At 41.7% G+C, this 25,189-nt stretch overlaps 1 protein-coding gene across 1 annotated transcript in view; it reads right to left on the bottom strand.

Annotated features, from left to right (window-relative positions):
- The window catches only part of tspoap1 (TSPO associated protein 1), a 77,672-nt gene extending 58,868 nt beyond the window's left edge, over positions 1–18,804 (bottom strand). The window contains exon 1 of the mRNA XM_085364314.1: positions 17,879–18,804. Coding sequence (XP_085220440.1) covers positions 17,879–18,769 — 891 coding nt within the window. The 5' untranslated portion in view covers positions 18,770–18,804. The remainder of the gene's footprint in view (positions 1–17,878) is intronic.
- Positions 18,805–25,189: the final 6,385 nt, after the last annotated feature.

Genomic DNA, 25,189 nt, shown 5'->3' with positions numbered 1-25,189 from the left:
TAATCAATTTGCTGACTGAAAGAAAATCAATCAGCAGTCCTTCTGCTTCTTCTTCCTCCTCCTAGCGTTATTCCCACACTGCGGGGTCTGCTTTTCTGCAAAGCCGCCTCCATTCGGCCGATCTTCTTCACGTCGTCTTTGATTCGGTCCATCCATCGCCTTTTTGGTCTGCCCCTTGGTCGCTGGTCTTGGGGGCTGAGTCGCAGTGCATTCTTGCCACTGAGTTTTCGTCACTTCTGACCACGTGCCCATACCATCGCAGTCGCGCTCGTTGCATCTTCTCCGTGATCGGCGCAATGCCCAGCCGCTTTTGGATGTTGATGTTCATGACGTGGTCCCATCGTGTCAGGCCCAGGCACCATCGCAGCATCCGCATTTCCACTGTGTGAAGGTCCTGTTCGTGCTTTGAGGTGGCCAGCCAACACTCTGATCCGTAAAGGGCCACAGGGCGCACTACGCTCTTTTAGATCTTCGACTTAAGGATGTCAGGCATTCGTCGGTCGCACAGGACACCAGTGACTTGGCGCAACTTCATCCAGGGCGCATTGGGTCGTACGTCTGGCAGGATGTCGTCGTCATTGTTGATCATTGATCTGAGGTGCTTGAAGTGAGATACCTTCGCCAGGTATTCTCCATTGATGCTGATGGTGCAGTCGGTTTGGGGGCCGGCTTCTAAGTACTCAGTCTTCTTGGTGTTCAACCTCAGCTCAAAATTCAGCTCTCGAATAATATCAGATTCCCTTCTCACCATTCAGTTTCAGTTCTACAATTCAATTTCAAGTCCCAAAATTCCGTTTTTTGGAACTTACATCCGGTTCCGGTTCAAGCGCAGATTAATAGAACTACGTTTTACTAGCGGACCGAAAGTGTTACTGACGGGAATCTACAGCATCTTGAGCTGAATTAAGACTTCAGAAGTCATTCGTCATTCGTCATTCGTCATGTCGAATAGCGGATAAACTCTCAGGTTGGTAATAAATGTATTACATGTATAAGAACAAGCGTCATGTTAACAAATGATAGCCGTAAGGTAACTTTTATGCTTATTGTAGCTGCTAGCTAAAAACGCTAATTTAGCGTAGTTCGCCCTGAATTCAGCTTTGACAAACAAATATGATCGACTGTTTCTAGTAGAATTCCAAAGTTGTCATCTTGTACCCTCTCAGAGTACCCCCTCTGTATGCTTGCAGAGACCCCTACAGTAGGGAAACATGCAAAACGGTGTCCAAACCTTTGTATTTTAGCATTACTGGGTCACCTCTGTTTGAAGTGATATAATATGATATACAACTATCACTGTGTTTAACTACCATAATAATTCTTAGGGTACTGAGTGCATGCTTAATTAGATTTTTTTTTTTAAACATACTGCTCCATTAATATGTTTGACAGGCTGAAGTTGTCGGGGTCACCTCCTAAATCGACCATCTTTTACAGGTGTTTTGTGCCAGAAATGGCGTGTCCACTGAAGACTGAAGATACTGAATCTTTCATACGCCCCTTTCCATTCCGTTTCTTGAATGCACGCAATGTCGATGCGGCGGTTATTGAGAGTGTCGGCTAGTTCGCAGCTTCCTCCGGTTAATGTACCAACGTTCAGGGCACGGAGGCATAGTAATTGGGCTAGCTCCTTTGGCCTGACCCATCCACTGGCAGGTAGCACTCGTCCTCTTCTCACGTTGTTTGGGCGAGGACGACGCGCGTTGCCCTAGTATTCGTTTTCAAATTTTGAGTTGGCATTGCATTCGGTGTGACCGAAGAATACGCTGACTGGCGCATCGCTCCCCCTGACATCAATGACCCTCACCGCTGGCCAACTTCCCAATGGGTCATTGTTCCCAGCTGGCACCGTGAGGAGGTGGTGATGGGGGTTTGCCAGACCAATAAGCAGTCATTCTGCAAATCCATTAATTGTTTTGCAACAAAGAAAATGACCAGTTCTATGACTGGTGTTTCTCTGATGTACGATTATGGTAAATGGTAAATGGCCTGTATTTATATAGCGCTTTACTAGTCCCTAAGGACCCCAAAGCGCTTTACATATCCAGTCATCCACCCATTCACACACACATTCACACACTGGTGATGGCAAGCTACATTGTAGCCACAGCCACCCTAGGGCGCACTGACAGAGGCGAGGCTGCCGGACACTGGCGGCACCGGGCCCTCTGACCACCACCAGTAGGCAACGGGTGAAGTGTCTTGCCCAAGGACACAACGACCGAGACTGTCCAAGCCGGGGCTCGAACCGGCAACCTTCCGATTACAAGGCGAACTCCCAACTCTTGAGCCACGATCGCCCCAAACAGGGCAATCACAATCACAGGGTTAATTAGTGAATTATTTTAATCACCTTTTTGCTTAGTGTTAAACTTTGAACGCTAGGCTCATTATCTTGTGAGTTTTTTTAAGTATTAAATTAATTACAGTCAGGGAAAAAAATATTTGAACCCCAGCTGATTTTGTAAGTTTGCCCACTAAAAATGAAATGGCCAGTCTATAATTTCAATGATTTATTTGAACAGTGAGAGACAGAACAATAACAAAAGAATCCAGAAAATGCATTTCAAAAAAGTTATAAATTAATTAACATTTTCATGAAGGAAATAAGTATTTGACACCCTATTGTTATGGCTGCCGTCGTGGGCTGGGGTTCTGACATGTAAATGTGAGTGTGCAGGTGCGCCTCCAGGAGTGGTGGATCCCGAAGATGGCGTGCCCAGATTGGATGATGATCTGGAGGTGGAGTATAAAACGTCAGGGTTGAGGACGGCAATCCATCCATCTTAGGTCTTACCCCAACCAGCTGGGGCTGCGACATGCCCTTCATGGGTTCATGGGTGATAAAAAAAAACATACTTAAAAAGTAAGTGCTTATGAAAAAATGATCAGGCAGTTAGACATAAATATGCTGACCAATGAATGCGTGCAGGCTTTTGCTGCAGGTCGCTGCAGCTGACTCTCTGAATCAGTGTCCTCCGGCGTTTTGTGAATCCAGGAGGAATTGGGGTGGATCGCCTTTTCAGTTGGGCAGTTTTCTCATGTTTTGTTAGGCAGGGAGGTAAGTGATTGTCATTTGGTTATGTTTCTTTAGGGATAGGCAAGCAGTCGCTCCTCTCAGCTGTTTTCCTTTTGTTTGTTATTTCGGCGTAGGTCCACCCCGAAGCCTGAGTGACTCCTGTGAAACCCGTTTTTGTTTCGTTCCAGTAAATAAACCATTTCTTATTTTAACTTATGTGTGATGTGCTGCTTGGGATCGAACTGGGGGTGGATCATTCCTCTTGTTGCGGTCGGGTCCCCTAGACCGGCTGCAACACTATCAATCAGGAAGATTTCCAACTCCCAGGTGTATTTCACACAAGTATAAAAGACAGCTGTTCATGGAAGCAATCAATCTATCCAGATTCCAAACTCTGCACCATGGCCAAGACCAAAGAGATTTCCAAGGATGTCAGAACAAGATTGTGGACCTACACAAGGCTGGAAAGGGTGACAAGACCATCGCCAAGCAGCTGAGTGAGAAGGTGACAACAGCTGGTGTGATTATTCATAAATGGAAGAACCATAAAATAACTGCCAATTTCTGGAGCTCCACGCAAGATCTCACTTCGTAGAGTTTCAATGATAATGAGAAAGGTGTGAACCAACCCAAAACTACTCTGGAGGAATTTGTCAATGGGACACCAAGTCACCAAGAAAACCCTTGGTACCACTAAAATCCTGCAGTGCCAGCAAGATCCCCCTGCTCAAGAAAGCAGTACAGCACAGGCCCGTTTTGAAGTTTGCCACTGAACATCTCAATAATTCAGAGGAGGACTGGGTGAAAGTGTTGTGGTCAGATGAGAACAAAATCGAGCCATTTGGCATCAACTCAACTCGCCATGTTTGAAGGAGGAGAAATGTTGCCTATGACTCCAAGACCACTGACCCACCATCAAACATGGAGGTGGAAACTATATACTTTGGGGGTGTTTTTCTGCCAAGGGGACAGGACAACTGCACCGCATCAAAGAGAGGATGGATTGGACCATGTACCATCAAATCTTGGGTGAGAACCTCCTTCCCTCAGCCAGGCCATTGAAAATGGGTCGTGGGTGGGTATTCCAGCATGCCAATGATCCAAAACACATGGCCAAGGCAACAAAGGATTGGCTCAAGAAGAATCATATCAAGGCGTTGGATAGGCGAAGTCAGTCTCCAGACCATAATCCTATACAAAATCTGTGGAGGGAGCTGAAGGTTCGAGTTGCCAAACATCAGTCACGAAACATTAAAGACTTGGAGAGGATCTGCAAAGAGGAGTGGGACAAAATCCCCCCTGAGATATGTGCAAAACTTGTGGCCAACTACAAAACACATCTGATCTTTGTGCTTGCCAGGTTTTGCCACCAAGCACTAAAGCATATTTTGCAAAGGGATCAAATACTTATTTCATTCATGAAAATGCAAATTAATTTATAACTTTTTTAAATGCTTTTTTCCTACTATTGAAATTACAGACTAATCATTTCTTTGTTGGTAGGCAAACTTACAAAATCGGCAGGGTTTTAAATAATTTTTTCCCTTAGTGTATATTAATCATGTATATTATTACAATTCATAGACTCTAGTCAGATGGAGTGAAAACATCCTCTTTAAGACTGAATTAAGGAAGTTACAGTCAAATTTAGCATAAAATCAGATCTTTTGGGCAAACCAATTCGCTTTTAAGCCCAGTTGGACCAAACAGCGTTGCAGTTGACCTGCAAGGTGGGCGTCTAGACCTCTGATTGGTGTAGCACACAAATAAATGTGACCCAAGAATACCTCATAATAGATAATAGTAATACTGAATTGGAGACTCGGCTTCGCACCCTTGATTCACCCGTAGCTAGCCAGGCCCCTGTAGCTGGTGCAGCCGAAGATAACATAGGACCCGCTAGCTGTTCCCCGGCAAACCCCAAGCAGCTGGGGAAAGAGGGCAGCTGGGTGACAGTGAGGAGGGAGCATAAACAGAGATTTAAACAGAAGCCCCAGGTACACCACCAACCTGTTCATGTGTCTAACCGTTTTCCCCCACTCGGCGACACACCCACCGGGGGTCAAACTCTGGTAATTGGTGATTCTGTTCTCAGACATGTGAAGCTAGAGACACCGGCAACCATAGTCAATTGTCTTCCAGGGGCCAGAGCAGGCGACATTGAGGGAAATTTAAAACTGCTGGCTAAGGGTAAACATAAATTCAGTAAATAATTCACATCGGCAGTAATGACACCCGGTTACGCCAATCGGAGGTCACTAAAATCAATATTGAATCGGTGTGCAACTTTGCCAAAACGATATCGGACTCTGTAGTTTTCTCTGGTCCCCTCCCCAATCAGACCAGGAGTGACATGTTTAGCCACATGTTCTCCTTAAATTGCTGGCTGTCTGACTGGTGTCCAAAAAACAATGTGGGCTTCATAGATAATTGGTAAACCTTCTGGAGGAAACCTGGTCTTGTCAGGAGAGATGGCATCCATCCCACTTTGGAGGGAGCAGCTCTCATTTCTAGAAATATGGACAAATTTATTAAACCCCCCAAAATATGACTATCCAGAGTTGGGATCAGGAAGCAGAGTTGCAGTCTTACACGCCTCTCTGCAGCTTCTCTCCTCCTGCTACCCCCCCAAAAACCCATCTCCATAGAGACTGTGTCAGCTCCCAAACAGACAAAAAACAAACTAAAAGCCAGCAATAAACAATTTAAACATAAAAAATCACAAAGAAAGAACAAGACAGTATCCACATCTGAACCAAAGAGTAAAACAATGAAATGTGGATTATTAAACATTAGGTCTCTCTCCTCCTAGTCTCTGTTAGAACATGACTTAATAATTGATCAACAAACTGATTTACTTTGCCTTACAGAAACCTGGTTGCAGCAGGATGATGCTGGTTTAAATGAATCAATGAATCAACACTCCCGAGTCATTCTAACTACCAGAAATTTCGAAGCACAGTCGGCCTGTGCAGCAATTTTTCACACCAGCCTATTAATCAACAAAAGACCAATACAGACTTTTAATTCATTTAAAAGGTTTCTCTTCAGCACTGTAGCCAGGCTGACAAAAAGTCAGAGTACTTTTGAGCCAACTATCCCTTTAACGTTAACTACTAATTACTTCATGAACTTCTTCACAAATAAAATTTTAATCATTAGAGAAAAAATTACCAATAATCATCCCAGAGATGTAATATTATCTACAGCTACTTTCAGTACCATTGATATTCATTTAGACTCTTTTTCTCCAATTGATCTTTCTGAGTTAACTTCAATAATTACTTCCTCCAAACCATCAACGTGTCTTTTCCTGCCATTAATTAATTAATGCTTCAATCTTAAATATGATCAACCTATCTCTAATAATTGGCTATGTACCACAGGCCTTCAAGCTGGCAGTAGTTAAACCTAAAAAGCCATCCCTAGACACAGCAGTCTTAGCTAATTATAGGCCAATCTCCAACCATATCAAAAATCCCTGAAAGAGTAGTTGTCAAACAGCTAACAGATCATCTGCAGAGGAATGGATTATTTGAAGAGTTTCAATCAGGTTTCAGAGCTCATCACAGCACAGAAACAGCTTTAGTGAAGGTTACAAATGATCTTCTTATGGCCTCTGACAGTGGACTCATCTCTGTGCTTGTCCTGCTAGACCTTAGTGCAGCGTTTGATACTGATGACCATAATATTCTATTAGAGCACGCTGTAGGTCAGGGGCTGGCAACCCCGGGTGGCACGCAAAGGGTTAACTGATGGCACGACCATAGCTGGACCGGCCACCGGGTATACCGGGCATTTGCCCAGTGGGCCGATGTGATTTTTCGTTTTTATGGGCTGATGGTTTTTTGTTCTTTTTTTGTAACGGTGTAAACAATGAAAGGTGGTGAATTGGCCAAATGCTGGCCGATGTGTAAAATGTAAAAATAACTCTGTTGTTTGGTGGTGGCTATGGCGGAGCTTCCACGGAGGCCAGCAGGTGGTTGAGGGAAAGGGGAGGAGGCAGGAGAGACCCGAGGCGGCCGCCAGTCCGAGTGTCAGGTGAACTGAACTTCAGGTAAGAAGTTATGACCTGCAGTCTATCTGGGTCAGATATAAACCAGCAAAGAAATACTTTTCTTTCTTATTCTCATTTAAAATGTCTAGCTTTTAATAAATAATTATCTGAATCTTACAACCAAAGTTTTTGTCTGATGTAAAATGTATAGAAATCATAGATATACCAACGAGACTGTACATCACTGTCACAACAGCATTTTTGTTTTCAGGGTTGTGAGGAGACCATACATAGCATTTGCATTTTCTGTTGTACAGTTCATTTGCTGTTATGGATAAAAAGTGTCTTTTTTTGTTTCAAAATAGCTAATAACTATTCACTGATAGCTGCCAACATCTGCGAAGAAATATAATTCTGTAAAGTTGTTCTATATAGTGTGTAGCTGTTCATATAGAGTGTTATTAAATTTATTGCTAATGCAATCATATGGCACATTGACTTCTGAGGAAATTTTAGACGGCACTCATCATCAAAAAGGTTGTCGACCCCTGCTGTAGGTATTACAGTGCAGTGGTTTGAATCATATCTATTTAATAGACTCCAATTTGTGCATGTAAATGGAGAGTCCTCTTCCCACACTAAGGTTAATTATGGTGTTCTATAGGGTTCAGTGCTAGGACCAATTCTGTTTACATTATACATGCTTCCCCTAAGCAGTATCATTAGAAGACATAGTATACATTTTCGCTGCTATGCAGATGACACCCAACTCTATCTGTCCATGAAGCCAGATAACACACACCAATTAGTTAAACTGCAGGAATGTCTTAAAGACATAAAGTCCTGGATGGCCGCTAACTTTCTGCTTCTTAATTCAGATAAAACTGAGGTTATTGTACTCGGCCCTGAAAATCTTAGAAATATGGTATCTAACCAGATTCTTACTCTGGATGGCATTACCTTGGCCTCCAGTAACACTGTGAGGAACCTTGGAGTCATTTTTGACCAAGACATTTCCTTAAATGCACATATTAAACAAATATGTAAGACTGCTTTCTCCGATTTGCGCAACATCTCTAAATTAGAAATATCCTGTCTCAGAGTGACGCTGAAAAACTAGTTTATGCATTTATTACTTCCAGGCTGGACTACTTTAAATCATTATTATCATGATCTCCTAAAACCTCCCTGAAAAGCCTTCAGTTAATCCAAAATGCTGTAGCAAGAGTACTGACAGGAACTAGAAAGAGAGAGCATATTTCTCCTGTATTGGCTTCCCTTCATTGCCTTCCTGTTAAATCCAGAATTGAATTCAAAATCCTGCTCCTCACATACAACATCTTAAATAATCAGGCCCCATCTTATCTTAATGACCTTGTAGCACCATATCACCCTATTAGAGCACTTCGCTCTCACACTGCAGGCCTACTTGTTGTTCCTAGAGTATTTAAAAGTAGAATGGGAGGGAGAGCCTTCAGTTTTCAGGTGACCCTGAATCCTCCCTTAGTTGTGCTGCAATAGACATAGGCTGCCGGGGGATTTCCATGATGCATTGAGTTTTTCCTTTCCAGTCACCATTCTCACTCACTATGTGTTAATAGACCTCTCTGCATTGAATCATACCTGTTATCAATCTCTGTCTCTCTTCCGCAGCATGTCATATCCTGTTTTCCTTCTGTCACCCCAACCGGTCGCAGCAGATGGCCGCCCCTCCCTGAGCCTGGTTCTGGCAGAGGTTTCTTCCCGTTAAAAGGGAGTTTTTCCTTCCCACTGTCGCCAAATTGCTTGCTCATAGGGGGTGATATGATTGTTGAGTTTTTCTCTGTATCTATTATTGTACGATCTACTGTACAATATAAAGCGCCTTGAGGCGACTGTTGTTGTGATTTGGCGCATTATAAATAAAATTGAATTAAACTGAATTAATAAAAATAATAAAGTGTATTTGTATTGCCCAGAAAATAAGATACATTAGTCTGATGTCTGATATTTAAATTGTATTTTTCACATAACTACTTAATTGCTTCGATTCTAACCATTACTAATAACTTGGATACAACTGTCCATCTGTCCTCTGCATGGTGTTTTTAATTGCTGCAAACAGTCTTTAGTTTGTGAAAGAAAACCTACACAAACCAGGGGCAAACATGGTAACTGCAACTCAACACCCATATTTCATTCATCTGAACAAAATACAAAAAAATATAAACTACTTAAAACCTCAATTGACTCATTTGGATTGCTGAGGTGAACAATGACTATGACCAAAAATCTGAAAACGTGGCCTTTAAATCTCCCTCTTAACCTGACAAACCTGCATGCATGTGTCACTAAGCTAATCGAGTAGGAAGAAACAGCTTACCAGATTTTCGCTGAGTAGCAGTTATGCCACTTCATCCATAGCCGGAAAACTGACACACTGACAAGGTAACAAAAACTATATTTACTGGCTTTCAAACTACATCTGACAAAACACCCGAGTGACACATATTCTTATGATTTGGATATTTTACAAAGTGGTTAATGTCCCCTCAAGAGTGACTGAGGTGATAGAGTAGGCTTGAGCAGATTCTCAGAGCAGAAACACAACTGCATACCTCTGCACTTCTCTCAGGCCAAGAAAAATATACATAATCATTGTTTTCAGCAGCTGGAATTAGACGATGTAAAACTGAACAGAAACCACAGCTTGTTGACCTTTAATGTAATCTGAATGCAGGGTCAATTTTAAAGATACACGCGTCAGTAGAGTGATCGGATAAATGGATTTTGTATGTAGCTCCATATGGAACTTAGCAATCAGAAATATGGAATCAAAGCAGGTGTTAAAAAGTGCAGATCACAGAGCACAGAAAGTCAACAATGCTTAGACTTCAGTAAAACCATGCCTCTTTTGTGCATGGACAGGAAATGTTTACAGCAGCAACTTCTTAAAAAATGTATGTAATATGAGCTCTAACCACTTCTGTGAATTAATGAATGAATAAAATACTTTCTGATTCTTAAGCCAAGCCACTCTGTATAATTAAAATCTGATAAATTACACCAAAACATTAAAACCAACCAATTTTCTCCACAGGGCAGTTCCATGCAAAACATGCTCTGTTTCTTACATCAATATTTTACTCTTTTTTTTTTTTTGGGGGGGGGGGGGGGGGGGGGGGTAATACAATTTGGTACATTGTTATATAAAAGCATCCTAGCATACAACAACATACCGCAGACAGTCATCAATTATGGGCGGGACTAGGGAAACAAAACAAAAGGCCAACTGTGGTACCTGCACAGCAAATAACAGTGTAGTTATACAGTAATGTAAGACTGGCAGATTCCTGGTGGAAAACACAGCTGCCGATCGCTACTATAAAAAGACCAAATAATCATTTCTTAGGCATCACTTTATGCTCCCTCTCAGGGTGTGTGGCCACAGATTTTCTGCCAGGATGTGTGTTTAGCTTTTGCTAAATGGTGATTGTGGGTAATAAAGTTGTGGGGGTGGGGAAGAGAGTGGGTAATATTGCACACAGATTACTACTTTGCTTAAATGATGAAATTGTGTCATAACTACAGAAACATTCAGAGCCTCAGATAAACAAGGAAGGGCCAATGTTTTGGGGAGAAAAAATGCTGTCAAAAAAGTGGAAATTTCTCTGTGAACACTATGTGATTGAAAAGATAAAACTAAAAACAATCACATGGCAAAACAAAGATAAATGGTGTAGCAAGTTATAGCAGCTCAACGGGGCCCAGACTCATTCAGCTGTCTATGCATACTTTAATGGAGATGCTGTTTTGACATGTCTTTTTCCTGCAGCTCCGAGGGACTGCCTGCAACTTTAAACAGAACTGACCAACTTTTTAGAGCAGTTTAAACCACTCGTGTTCAGTTATTCCAAATATTTTTGATACGCTTTGTTTCATTTGTTGGTATTTTATTCCAAAGTGGTATTATCTAAGGATGTTTTGGCTGTGGTAATAGCTTCGTATACTACAACTCCTTAGAGAAGCTACTTGAATTAGTATCTACTAGCCATACTACAATCTTGTGGCTTCAGTGCTGACTTTGAATATTTAGAGGACATATAGAGGTTAAAAAAGTCACCATATAAAGAAAGATTCCTGTTTAACAATCTATTTCTACTACAGCAACTTAATAAAGAAGCTTTAATGAAAATAAGCAGTGCAACACCAGTGTAATCCCATACAAATGATTTGTACTTAAATAACGGCTCTGTGACTTTCAGTTACAGAGGATATGCAGAACTAGCCCATATTATGGTTTGCAACACAACCTGAACATTACCTTGAGTATTGAGTTGAAATCTCCTGTCAAAATGATCCTGTAATACTCTACATACATTAGCTTCTCTCTAATAGTAGGTTGACACCTATCCAGGCCCAAACATTTCCAAGCCATTAACCATCAGAAAGACACATTGGTGTTCCGCACTTACTTTATGTATCCCTTCCATTTCTAAGCCACTGAGGTTTGCGTAAAGCGAGTGGTGCCTCTTTCCTAACAGTGATGTTGTAGTGACATTAGCTGTCGTTGGGGTTGCCTTGTCTGAGAGGCTGCCTTGTTGCTTATCATGTTGCTCCACCGACCCCCTCAACTCCGGCTGTTGTGCCTCAAAAGCTTTCGCCTCTTCGTGGCTCTCCATTTCTCTGTTTGCCGGCGCGGGCTCAGGCTGCTCAGGCCGAGTGCACAAGTCGTACATCACTCTCTGTCAAAGTTAAACAGAGCGGAGGAGATCAATATGACCACAAGAGGTGCTCGGCCAAGACCAAGCCATTGCTTGTGTTTCATTTGCTGAAGGAGAATTACATGGACCGCAGGTTGACTTCCACCAGTTCACGAGCAGGACTGGGCTCTTATTCAAGGCTAAGGTGAAGTGTCTGAAAACAAGCAAATGACTCTTACTGCCATGGTATCAAGCTCTTAATTTTGTAAATCTAAATGGTACTGACAAAAACAGCTCTCGTGCTGGATGTTGAGGGTTGATTAAAAGCAGTTATAACTCCTGGTTCATCTCTAAAGTACCTCCTCTCTTTACGCAGTGACGTTTTCCAAAATGAGGACAATCAGCTCCAAAGGGATATTATATATTTTTGGTCTTCGCTTGTGAAAACCAATCAATGAATGTCACAGCACAGCAGCATTCTTGAGCATACTGTTATATTTATCACAGTGTAGCATTCAGATTCAGAGTCCAGCTCACAACATTGAAATAACCCATTTCTTCTTGCCTCGCTGCTCGTCTGCACGAGGGGGAGGGTTGTCATAAATAGAAAAGGAAAGACACGCTAGTTCACTCATACCCTACGTAATGTTGAAATAGCCCGTGCAGTCCCAAATCAAGTAGAACACGACAAGAGACGTGTGATAGCGAAAAAAAGAACAGACTAACAGGTCTTCGCTTCAGCCCTCATTCTCTCAGCAAGGTTGAGATGTGGGTGGCATGCTTACTCCTCAGCTGTGAGTCTCTCCGTATTCATGCTGCCTTGTCAAGAAGCATTTCATCCAGAAGCAATAAGACTCAACAGGGTGCTTAATCCCTTCTTGGTTGCTGCGCTATAAAGGTGAAGCAGGAGGACGAAGAGAAAAATGTGTGTGTGTGTGTGTGTGTGTGTGTGTGAGATGTCGAGTGTCTATGAAAGGAGGGGGCTGGGAGGACTGCATCCATCGTCCTATCACAAAAAGGCAGGTTTTGAGAAGGGACCCAATCATTACAGGGACTAGAGCTCGTTTCCATGGAGATGACGCTGGAATGATGTTGGCTGCCTATTGATTGCTCAAGGGGCAGTAGACAGTGCAACAGAGGGAGGCTGCAGGAGGCAGGCAGACAGACAGCTATGACCAGCAGAAACTGACTGTAATGTTTTACTGTAGTTGTGCACTAGGGAAATGGACGCAATTAGAGTACGGTAGATGGATATGTGAAATACATCGTATAGTCATTTACTTGACTGGATATGAGAAAAAAAAGTATGTTTTAGACAGTGAGGGCGAAAAGTTCATCTTAAGAGTAAAGTTTCTTTATGTGAAACTGTAAAGAAATCAGAATCAGAATACTTTATTAATCCCATAATTAAGGAAATTATGCAGTATTAAAATAGGCCTCTATGAATAATTTTTACTTTCCCGACACAGGAAGTTGTAGCCAATCAGTGTCTGACAAGCCTCACCTCTGTAAACTGGAATAAATTTACTGGAAATCCCAGCTGTGCTGTGGATGCCTTTTTGCTGCATTTTGATAGTTTATCTAACAAATAATCTATCTTACTGTGTAAGAAACCACCAAAGGAATTTGCATTTTGGTGAGTGATATTTTTAAAATAAGCATTTTTTTTCTAGTTGTGAAAATGCAACTTTCGTATAAAGCATTACTTCAAACATTAGAGAGGCTATAGTTAGGAGCAACAAAGACTAACTGGAAATTTTGGCTTTTTAAAAAATTTTTCTACCTGGTATTTTTATGGTGTGTTGCCAGTGCAATCAAAAGTAAAATCACATACAGTTCACCCTGAAAATTAAAGTTCACATTTCCTTTACCGTGCAGATTTTGATACATTAAATGGTTAAAAATTGAGAGCCACAGACTTTTGGCTCACACACACAAGGTTCCTTTTTTTGTCCTAACATCGGTTTCCCCAGCTTCAACCTATTCCATTATTACTTAGTTTGCTCACAAGATCTTAAATCTTAAGTAGCCTAAAGACAAACCAACCAACACATGAGTGCCTCTGAACACCATCTATATTCTGCTTCAACTCCTTTGAAATTTTAAATTTGCTCCTTTGTTAGTAGCAGTGTTCTTGACAGCAAAACAACTAAATAATATGTGAGAGAGCTGCAGTACACATGACCACTGCTTAGGGCTGTGTGATATGATCAAAATCTCATATCCCGATATAAGACATCTATTGTGCCGATAACGATATAAATCACAAAAATGTAACATTTTCTGTAAATTCTGTGAATCTCGGGCAGCTCGACTTGCGTGAAGTGTTTCCAGCTGGGCGTCATGTACCTGGAGTCGAATGTTTTAACCGATGTATGAAACTATACATTTTTAGACATAAGTTGTAACGGCCGCCGTTTTCTTTGTGAGTATTTATTACGCAGCGTGCTGCGGGGAAAAGCCTGTTCTAACGTTTGAGTCTAAGGTTTATTTTTAAGCACCTGATGACTCTGTTTTGCTTCTCATCCATAAATACTTTGCATACTCTTTCACGTGATTCAGTTTATTTAGAAAAGTCTCAACAGGATCTTGAGCTTTATTGTGAAAGGTTTATGTGGAAAATAAACAAGCGGACATGCAGTGGTTTTACCGTCGTTGTTGCTAACGACAACGCATAAAAACAGGCGCTTGTCTGTTCATAGTGTGGTTATATTAAATATAAGAGAAAGGGAGAACTTTAAGAAAATTAATATAGCCACTACAGTAACCATCAAAACGATGAAAAAATATTGCCGCAGTTTATTTTGCGACACAACGAAACAAACGATAGCGTAAAATGAAACGATAGATGTTTTTATATCGTGATCCGATATATATCGTTATATCGAACAGCCCTACAGCCCTGCTTACAAGAAGATACAGTAACTATGAAAAATCTTACTGAGCATAAAATAATAAATCTCAAACCACATATGCCCCTGCAAAGAAAGGAGCTTCAGCCAGGCGCATCATAGATCAATGGCAGAGACATCCTTTTATGCTCATTTTGGCACAATCGGAAGAGCATCTCACAAGAAAATAAATATTATGTTACACTCACACACTTCACATTGAAATTTAAACATTATTACAGACAAGATATAGACTGATTAAAAAGCCCAAAAGAAAAAACAATGAATATGCCTTTCCACACATGCTGAAAAATATTATCAGCAGATCAGACATGACGAAAAGAAAGAGGGATGAGTCAGTGCATTCTTGTTAGAGTATTAGTATTTGGGTCCAATACCTTAGCAGCAACGTGTAAGAAATATTAAAGAAAAATATAGAGAGATGAGCAATTGCCCACTTTTTAGATACAGTTCAAGCTTTGATTAATTATTCAAATCCATGCCTATGAAAACTTTATCCAAAATTTAAGACATGGAAGCACAGTGACCCAATTCTGCCAGTCCTACAAGAGACACATAAACACACACACCCTCCACCCTCCTCTCTGCACATATCATGCAATATTCACCTCCAATAGACGGTTCAATCTTAAGAAAGTGTGAAAATTAAGTTTCTAAGCTGTCATATCGGCCAAAATGGCTGTTTCGGACTTTAAACTATTTAACACATCTTGCATCATTTTGACATTTTAAAAAGCTGCAACATTTGCTGATATTTGCTTCTTTCCTTTCGTTTTACTTGACTGTTTCGGTGCACAACTGATATACAAAATACAGTTCCTGATAGCTTAATCTTTTAGATTTCATTCATCCATCTGTTCTTTGACTATGACTTGACTTTGCAAGTAACAGCCAATCAGAAGAAAGCTGGCTCAAAAGAAAGAGAAATGGAGCTAAAGCAAGAAGCTAAAATAATTGGCTGCAACAAGGCATATGTATAAATGGAGGTTAAAATAGGCCGAAAAAATCCAGAATGATGTTCGAGCACCTTCACATGATAGGTAGGTTAATGTATATTACTCTTGAAAGAGGTCATTTTTCAAAATTATTCAGTAATAACACAATAATGACATCCAGTTTCCACCCACAATACTATTAAGACCGTAGGGTCTTAATAGGGACCGTAGGGTCTTTACCTTACAACAGCGGTCCCCAACCCCTGGGCCACGGACCGGTACTGTGAGTCGTTTGGGACCGGGCCACGAGAGTTGAGACACAGGTGTGACATTTATGGTTTTTGGGGTTTTTATCGTTATTTTTTATCGTTTTTAACATTAACTCTGTTTCCCTGGGTCTTTTCCTGTGTGTTATTAATAAATGTTCTTTTTTCTGGTACTGGTTTTATTTTGTTGTATTTACCTTAAAGGTCGGTCCATGAAAATAGTGTTGGACAGCTTCCTTACAATATAAAGCGCCTTGAGGCGACTGCTGTTGTGATTTGGTGCTATATAAATATAAATTAATCTTTTTTTTCTCATCCCTCTGATGCATTTTGATGGAGATGTAAACAAAGTTGATTGCAGTAGTTCAGCATCTAGCTAGAGAAGAAATGTGAACATAAATGGAGTAAAGTTTATTTTAAGGAAATTTAAAGGTATTTTCAGGTAATTTCAAATGCAACTTGTCAAGCAGCTCAAAATATCATGACAGAAACACACAAACAATTTCTGCATAGCCCATCAAAAAATGTGTCTGCAACCTAAAGGCACAGCTTTCCTTTTTTTATATACTTCTCAGAGACATGGAGAAAAAAAAACATTGATATGTAAAATGGAGTAAGACATAATAAACACCGGACACCATCCCTCCTCACCATCTATCACCAAGAGCAACTCCAGAATGGAACAATCCAACCGCTCTCCAGGAAACTGATTACAGACCCCAAGCTGTGCATCATGGTGAGCCCAACTATATCAAGCTGGTATCTCTCGGCGTCAAGCACCGGTTCAGGCTCCTTCTCCACCAGAGCAGTGATGCTCCATGTAAGCAAAGCCGGTTGCAGCAGATCAGACCGATAAGGTCCCCACCCTCGACTGCCACTGATCTATATTGCACCAGGTATTGGGTCCACATGAGGCGTGGCGTGTTCTCGCAAGTCTGGCGTTTCAGCAAAAAACGGTTTGCTTAGGGCAGGGGTGGGGAACTCCAGGTATCAAGGGCTGGTGTCCTGCAGGTTTTAGATATTACCCTGGGTCAACACACCTGAATCAAATGATTAGTTCATTACCAGGCCTCTGGAGGACTTGAAGACATGTTGAGGTCATTTAGCCATTTAATCAGCTGTGTTGGATCAATGACACATCTAAAACCTGCACGACACCGGCCCATGAGGCCTGGAGTTCCCCCACCCCTGGCTTAGGGAGACACTAGCAGAATACTCACAATAATGTAGCTCATAGGATCACTAGGCCACACAAATCCCAATCATCAGAATAAGGGGGAGATGAAGAGGCTTTAACCCCTACATATAAGATAAATAAGGATAATATATGGAGCTTAAAAATTAGCATATTTCTCCTTTAATATATTTTTTATTTAATTATTACAGATAATAGTTAAATGAGCACGGCATAAAGTCAGAGAAACTTTGTTATAATTAACACCTGTGGCTGTTAAGTAAACTGATCTGATGATCATGTTTGCAAACAGCTAGCATGCGCACAACATTAACGTGAAAACACTTGCCAAAACTGTACTTGAGACCATTCCGCACTTCAAGTCACACTGTTGTATGTACTGTATGTAAAATATTTTGTACAATGACTGTGAGATCAGCATATATGCTGTTTACATGTCAGTATATGACAACAAAGTTGACTTGGAAATGACAAAGCCATCCATACTAGATTCATGTTGCTTAGCCAGGTTACAGATTTAAGTACTATTGAATTGTTTTTCCATGTGTGGTCACATGATTCTAAAGCATCATGATGCTTATGGAAGGCATGTGTGCAGCTTTTGACTCATGAGATCCAACAGGAGCAGGATCAGGCAAAGATATGCAGCACTGTCCAAGTAAAGACAGTCAGGACCACCACATAAGCATGGACTGAGGACACCAAGGACAGAATATATTTTCATATAGAAAAGTTTCTACTAACATACTGAATGCCAACCATAAAAAAGTCATAACTGCCAGGAACTAGAAGAATGTTGCATAATAACAAGATGATTAAAAAAACACAAAACAAACATGGATAGGTTAACCTGGAAATATGAAGTTGCTCACCTCCATGTTTCTTTTCATACATTTGGACGGCGAGGACTCCTCAGATCTAGAAGACTCAGTGCAGGACAACGGCTGGTCGTCCCAGCCTGCATGGGGAGTGTTGAGAGAGTGGCAAATATTTGGAGATCTGTTCTGACAGGTGTCCAAGACTGTAGGAGTGGCACAGGGGTCAGCTGCACATAAGTTCCTCTCTGAAGGCTGCTTCCACTGATCTAGTTTGATTTTGCTTTTTGGTGAGTGGGAGGTACTATGGGGTCTCTGTAGCAAGCTCCTCTGGGGGGTTAGGAGGGGGGTCGTCTGACAGTATTTACTGCTGTCTTCCTGAGATGGCTTCCTTGACAGGCTTTTGAAAACATGCCTGAGGGGTGCCGCTTTCTGTGCCCCCTGCAACAGTCTTCCATGAGCTTCTAGCAGGTGGCAAAGGAAGATGGCCTTTTCTAGCTCAAATTTCTGCCTGTGATGCAATTTATAAGCTGCCTGCTCACCGTTTATCTTCATATACAGAGTTAGCAGTAAGTGCTCCAGCTTTGTATACGTCTGTCTGCTGCAAAAACAAAAAGCCTTTTTCCGTGTGGAGTCAACGCTACCGTGCCATTTACTGCTTTCAGTGTCCACCTTTTTAGCCAGAAAATACCTGTGTCTGTTATAGTTTCTGTCCTTTTGGTCTCCTCGCCTGGCTGTCAGCTCCCTCACAGCTCTTTGCTGCTCTCTCTCTGCTTCTTCTCGTAGCCATCTAATCTCCGCAGTGAGCGCTTCATGAGCCTGTCGTGTTCTCGATTTTGCCACTTCCCAGTCAGCACGCAGGCTCTCTAGGTCTTGTCCACAGCCCGACAGGTCCTGGCATGGTTTCATAGATGACAGTACCACAGAGTTATCCCTGTCTTCAGTCATGATGCCTTATTCACAGCACAACATGCATGGAAGGGTAAACAGTTCTCACTTCTAAAGAATTGGCTAAGTATCAGAACTGAGTGGCCATGCAGGTGAATGATGGGTTTGGTGGGTTAGAAATTCAGCATGCAAATAACATAAGGTCACTGGGGGGGGGGGGGGAGAAATCGAAAAAAAAAAAAGACAGATGAAGGTTAAGGATGAAGGTAATATATGAAATATAAAATGTAGTGTTTTTAGATGATTAAGAAATTGATCGTTACTTAGGGAGGGTTTTGTTATGAAGGGAGAAAGAAAGACTGAACATCTTTGTGCAACCAGGAAAGGACATTGTGATGGTAGCTGACTGCTTTATGTTCGGACAGAGATTTCAAATTTACCTAGAATAAATATGGCACTCAATAATTAGTTTTTATCTAACGTTGCCTGGATGAACTCAAACATCTTAACAAACACAGAACAAGGCACGAACAATGGAGTGTATGTAACAGCAGTCAAACATTAGGATGCAATAAGTGATATGATGCAAAAAAAGATCTGTCTTAGCTGCCGTTACTGAAACCCGTTTTGCCCATCACTAGCTCAACTTAGCGGTTCCCATATGGACGCGAGAGTACGGTTAGTATTACACGGAGGATGGGGACTCTGCTAATTCGAGCTAATTAACTAGCTTAATCTTGGTTTAGCATGTTACTGTCATGCCCTCAAATAGGTGACGCTAAACTCTATTACGCTATTCTGTAATGTGAATAACACTCTCTAGCATCCTGGAGTCGGAAAAAACAAAACAAGACAAAAGGAAAAAAAAGAAAAAAACACTTCTGGCTACTACGTCCTGTTAGCCTGTGTTAGCTTAAGGTTTGTTTGTTTTTTAGCCATAACTTGTCTCAAACTCACCTCTCAGCAGACTCAACTACTATAATGAACTTTTCATCAATGGGGACATCTTCTTTTGACTAAAGTATTTCTGTCAGCATTCAAATTAGCTGTGTAATAACACTAATACCGCCTACGTTTAGTTGTTAAAGGTCCACAGAGCCATGCAAGAAGGGGTTTGTTTATGTGACAGACACCAGTGTGACACTCAGCCTCTGTCCAGCGTCATCCTGCTGGCCCGGCCAGGAGCAATGCTGCTTTCACGTACTTCACGTCCTTTCTCACCATGGCAACGCTTCATGACATATGAGATTGGTAATTTTTCAAGGTTGGATAGATTTCAGTTGTTTTTATATGGCTTCAGTTTCTTATATTTCTGTATTTTATGTAAAGATTTGAGTAGTTCATGGGCTCATTTGAAGTGTTTGTTTTTATTCCCCCTCCTCCAAAATATGGAGTATTACCTACTGATATTGAAGGCAACATACCATCCTCTCAACTTGTGGGAGATGAAGGACCACTAGTGGTTACACAGTGCTAGTGTGATGTAAATCCGCCAATTTTCTATGTATTTTTAATCAAGGTTTATTATCTTAACTATTATTTTTTTATAACTATAATAATAACTATTATTAGGGCCCGAGCACCGATAGTGCGAAGGCCCTATTGTATCTGCTCCGTTTATTATTATTAGGGCCCGAGCACTAAAAGTGCGAAGGCCCTATTGTATCTGCTCCGTTTCTTCTTCTTCTTCTTCTTCTTCTTCTTCTTCTTATTATTATTAGGGCCCGAGCACCGAGAGTGCGAAGGCCCTATTGTATCTGCTCCGTTTCTTATTATTATTATTATTAGGGCCCGAGCACCGAGAGTGCGAAGGCCCTATTGTATCTGCTCCGTTTCTTATTATTATTATTATTATTATTATTATTATTATTATTCAGGCGAAACAAGGGCCTTTTTGAGGGCCTAAACATGCTCAAAAACTCATGAAATTTTGCACACATGCCAGGTCTGGTGAAAAATTTTGTATTTTAATGGTTTTACTTATGAGCACTGGGAAATGGCTCTAGAGCGCCACCTATGCCTTGTTAAATGCAGCCCTACGACCACATGGTTTGAGCTACATGTATGAAATTTGGCACACATGTGTATCATTCCAAGACGAACAAAAAAGTCTGTGGGCCCATTGACGCAAACCCAACAGGAAGTCCGCCATTTGGAAGAGAAGGTGACATTTTGGCTCTAATTTTGCCATTTCCATGCCTCGAACTTTAACGAACTCCTCCTTGGGATTTGGGCGTATAAGCTTCAAATTTGGACAGTGTCAACTACACCCTTGTGCCATGTTAAATTGCGGAGCTTTTGAGTTTTCACAATACCATGAGGCCGTGGCGCCATGGCGAATTTCGATGACTCGCCAAGAAAATCTTATTGCCTCTCATTTTGTCATACATTTTCTGACCTTGACCAAAGAGCACACATATGATAAGGCTCCACCCCTGAACATATTTCAACTGCCATATTTGACATAAGGGCCAGCGCCACCTAGTGGGAACAGGAAATGTCATGTTTTACACTTTGGGGTACAGTATAGTGATGGGTGACATCTGCAGCCTCAAATTTCTCCAGAAAAGCCTTAAAGAGTTGGTCTTGGGTTACAGTGAAAACTGTGACTTTTCGCAAAAGGGTGTGACCCCAGCAGCATGGCGAACTTTGATGTCACGCCATGAAGAAAGAAATTAGTATAACTCAATGAAATCCAGTTTGATCAGTACCAGACTTTACAGGCATGATGTCAGACCCGCCCTGAACAGATTGATGTGCCCATTGTCGGGAATACGGACAGCGCCACCTAGTGGGAACAGGAAATGTCATGGCTTTAATTTTGTTGTACTGATTTTCACAGGTTCATCGTGGCCACCTCAAAAGCGGTGAATATCACCATCAGTCCCTCGTGATGCTTCAGTGCAAAAATTGTGACTGTAAACTGAACGGCGCACCCTGGTGGCAACGCGGTCCACCATGAAAGATGAAGTGGCTTTTGAGGGGCTTGGAAAGTATATAGAGGCTTTAAATTTAGCACACACCTCCAAATGGATGAAGGCTTTGTTGTCATGTGATCATTTTCATTGAATAGCGCGAAATGGCTCCACAGCGCCCCCTAAAAAATTTAATAATCACAGCCCCAGCTCTGTGTTTTATGTATGAGTCTGAAACCTGGTAAGCTTATAGGAGATATCAAGATGTACAAAAAAGTCTCTTGGAGCAATATCCCAAATCCAACAGGAAGTCAGCCATTTTAAAATTAATGTGTAATTTTGGCGGCATTTTCCCCTCTTTTCAGGCTTCATACTTTGACGAACTCCTCCAAGGGATTTCATCATATTGAACCATTCTCCAGTGTGTGGAATCTAAAGACCTTTGTGATTTTAAATTGCGAAGCTTTTTACGTTCAGGGAAACGGGATGGTCATGGCGCCACGTGGAGTTTGAATCACTCGCCAAAAAGCAGTAATCTGCTGTCACTCAAAAACACAATGTCCAATCTCTCCCAAAGGTCGCAGACATGATGAGACTCAAGCTCGGAAATGTTTGTTATGCCATTTGTCATTAATGGTTAGAGCGCCACCTAGTGGGACGACTATAATCATGATTGAATGAGATGAAAGGTTAGCTGTTGGTTAAATGCATGAATTCCATCAATGTGACATCAGATCGGAGGTGCTGGTTTTAGGTGTTGGGCGTGGCTCGACGCGCCGGGGGTGCGAGGGCCCTCATAACGCTGCTTGCAGCTTTAATTATTATTATTATTATTATTATTATTATTCAGGCAAAACAAGGGCCTTTTTGAGGGCCTAAACATGCTCAAAAACTCATGAAATTTTGCACACATGCCAGGTCTGGTGAAAAATTTTGTATTTTAATGGTTTTACATATGAGCACTGGGAAATGGCTCTACAGCGCCACCTATGCCTTGTTAAATGCAGCCCTACGACCACATCGTTTCAGCTACATGTATGAAATTTGGCACACATGTGTATCATGCCGAGTCGAACAAAAAAGTCTGTGGGCCCATTGATGCAAACCCAACAGGAAGTCCGCCATTTGGAAGAGAAGGTGACATTTTGGCTCTAATTTTGCCATTTCCATGCCTCGAACTTTTGCGAACTCCTCCTTGGGATTTGGTTGTATAAGCTTCATCTTTGGTCAGTGTCAACTACACACCTGGGCCATGTTAAATTGCGGAGCTTTTGAGTTTTCACAATACTATGAGGCCGTGGCGCCATGGCGAATTTCGATGACTCGCCATGAAAATCTTATTGCCTCTCATTTTGTCATACATTTTCTGACCTTGACCAAAGTGAACACATATGATAAGGCTCCACCCCTGAACATATTTCAAGTGCCATATTTGACACCAGGGACAGCGCCACCTAGTGGGAACAGGAAATGTCATGTTTTACACTTTGGGGTACAGTATAGTGATGGGTGACATCTGCAGCCTCAAATTTCTCCAGGAAAGCCTTAAGGAGTTGGTCTTGGGTTACAGTGAAAACTGTGACTTTTCGCAAAAGGGTGTGACCCCAGCAGCATGGCGAACTTTGATGTCACGCCATGAAGAAACAAATTAGTATAACTCAATGAAATCCAGTCTGTTCAGTACCAGACTTTACAGGCATGATGTCAGACCCGCCCTGAACAGATTGATGTGCCCATTGTCGGGAATACGTACAGCGCCACCTAGTGGCAACAGGAAATGTCATGGCTTTAATTTTGTTGTACTGATTTTCACAGGTTCATCGTGGCCACCTCAAAAGCGGTGAATATCAACATCAGTCCCTCGTGATGCTTCAGTGCAAAAATTGTGACTTTAAACTGAACGGCGCACCCTGGTGGCAACGCGGTCCACCATGAAAGATGAAGTGGCTTTTGAGGGGCTTGGATAGTATATAGAGGCTTTAAATTTAGCACACCCCTCCAAATGGATGAAGGCTTTGTTGTCATGTGATCATTTTCATTGAATAGCGCGAAATGGCTCCACAGCGCCCCCTACAAAATTTCAAAACCACAGCCCCAGCTCTGTGTTTTATGTATGAGTCTGAAACCTGGTAAGCTTATGGAAAATATCAAGATGTACAAAAAAGTCTCTTGGAGCAATATCCCAAATCCAACAGGAAGTCAGCCATTTTAAAATTAATGTGTAATTTTGGCGACATTTTCCCCTCTTTTCAGGCTTCATACTTTGACGAACTCCTCCAAGGGATTTCATCATATTGAACCATTCTCCAGTGTGTGGAATCTAAAGACCTTTGTGATGTTAAATTGCGAAGCTTTTTACGTTCAAGGAAACGGGGTGGTCATGGCGGCACGTGGAGTTTCAATCACTCGCCAAAAAGCAGTAATATGCTGTCACTCAAAGACACAATGTCCAATCTCTCCCAAAGGTCGCAGGCGTGATGAGACTCGAGCTCGGAAATGTTTGTTATGCCCTTTGTCTATAATGGTTAGAGCGCCACCTAGTGGGACGACTATACTCATGGTTGAACCAAATGAAATGTTAACTGGTGGTTAAATGCATGAATTCCATCAATGTGACATCAGATCGGACGTGCTGGTTTCAGGTGTTGGGCGTGGCTCGACGCGCCGGGGGTGCGAGGGCCCTCATAACGCTGCTTGCAGCTTTAATTATTATTATTATTATTATTATTATTATTATTATTATTATTATTATTATTCAGGCAAAACAAGGGCCTTTTTGAGGGCCTAAACATGGTCAAAAACTCACGAAATTTTGCACACATGCCAGGTCTGGTGAAAAATTTTGTATTTTAATGGTTTTACATATGAGCACTGGGAAATGGCTCTAGAGTGCCACCTATGCCTTGTTAAATGCAGCCCTACGACCACATCGTTTGAGCTACATCATGTATGAAATTTGGCACACATGTGTATCATGACAAGACGAACAAAAAAAGTCAGTGGGCCCATTGATGCAAACCCAACAGGAAGTCCGCCATTTAGACGTGAAGGTGAGATTTTGGCTCTAATTTTGCCATTTCCATGCCTCGAACTTTTTCGAACTCCTCCTTGGGATTTGGTCGTATAAGCTTCATCTTTGGTCAGTGTCAACTACACACTTGGGCCATGTTAAATTGCGGAGCTTTTGAGTTTTCGCGATACGGCGAGGCCGTGGCGCCACGGCGAATTTTGATGACTCGCCATGAAAATCTTATTGCCTCTCATTCTGTCATACATTGTCCGATCTGGACCAAAGAGCACACATATGATAAGGCTCCAGCCCTGAACATATTTCAACTGCCATATTTGACACCAGGGACAGCGCCACCTAGTGGGAACAGGAAATGTCATGTTTTACACTTTGGGGTACAGTATTGTGATGGGTGACATTTAGAGCCTCAAATTTCTCCAGGAAAGCCTTGAGGAGTTGGTCTTGGGTTACAGTGAAAACTGTGAGTTTTCGCGAAAGGGTGTGACCCCGAAAGCATGGCGAACTTTCATGTCTCGCCATGAAGAAACAAATTAA

This window comes from Diplotaxodon limnothrissa, linkage group LG10, assembly GCF_057381915.1.
Source record: "Diplotaxodon limnothrissa isolate DT_005_m linkage group LG10, D_limnothrissa_male_GT1.1, whole genome shotgun sequence".
In the NCBI taxonomy this organism is placed as follows: Eukaryota; Metazoa; Chordata; class Actinopteri; order Cichliformes; family Cichlidae; genus Diplotaxodon; species Diplotaxodon limnothrissa.
Note: the sequence above shows the minus strand (reverse complement) of the source record. Positions and strands in the feature narration are given on the sequence as shown.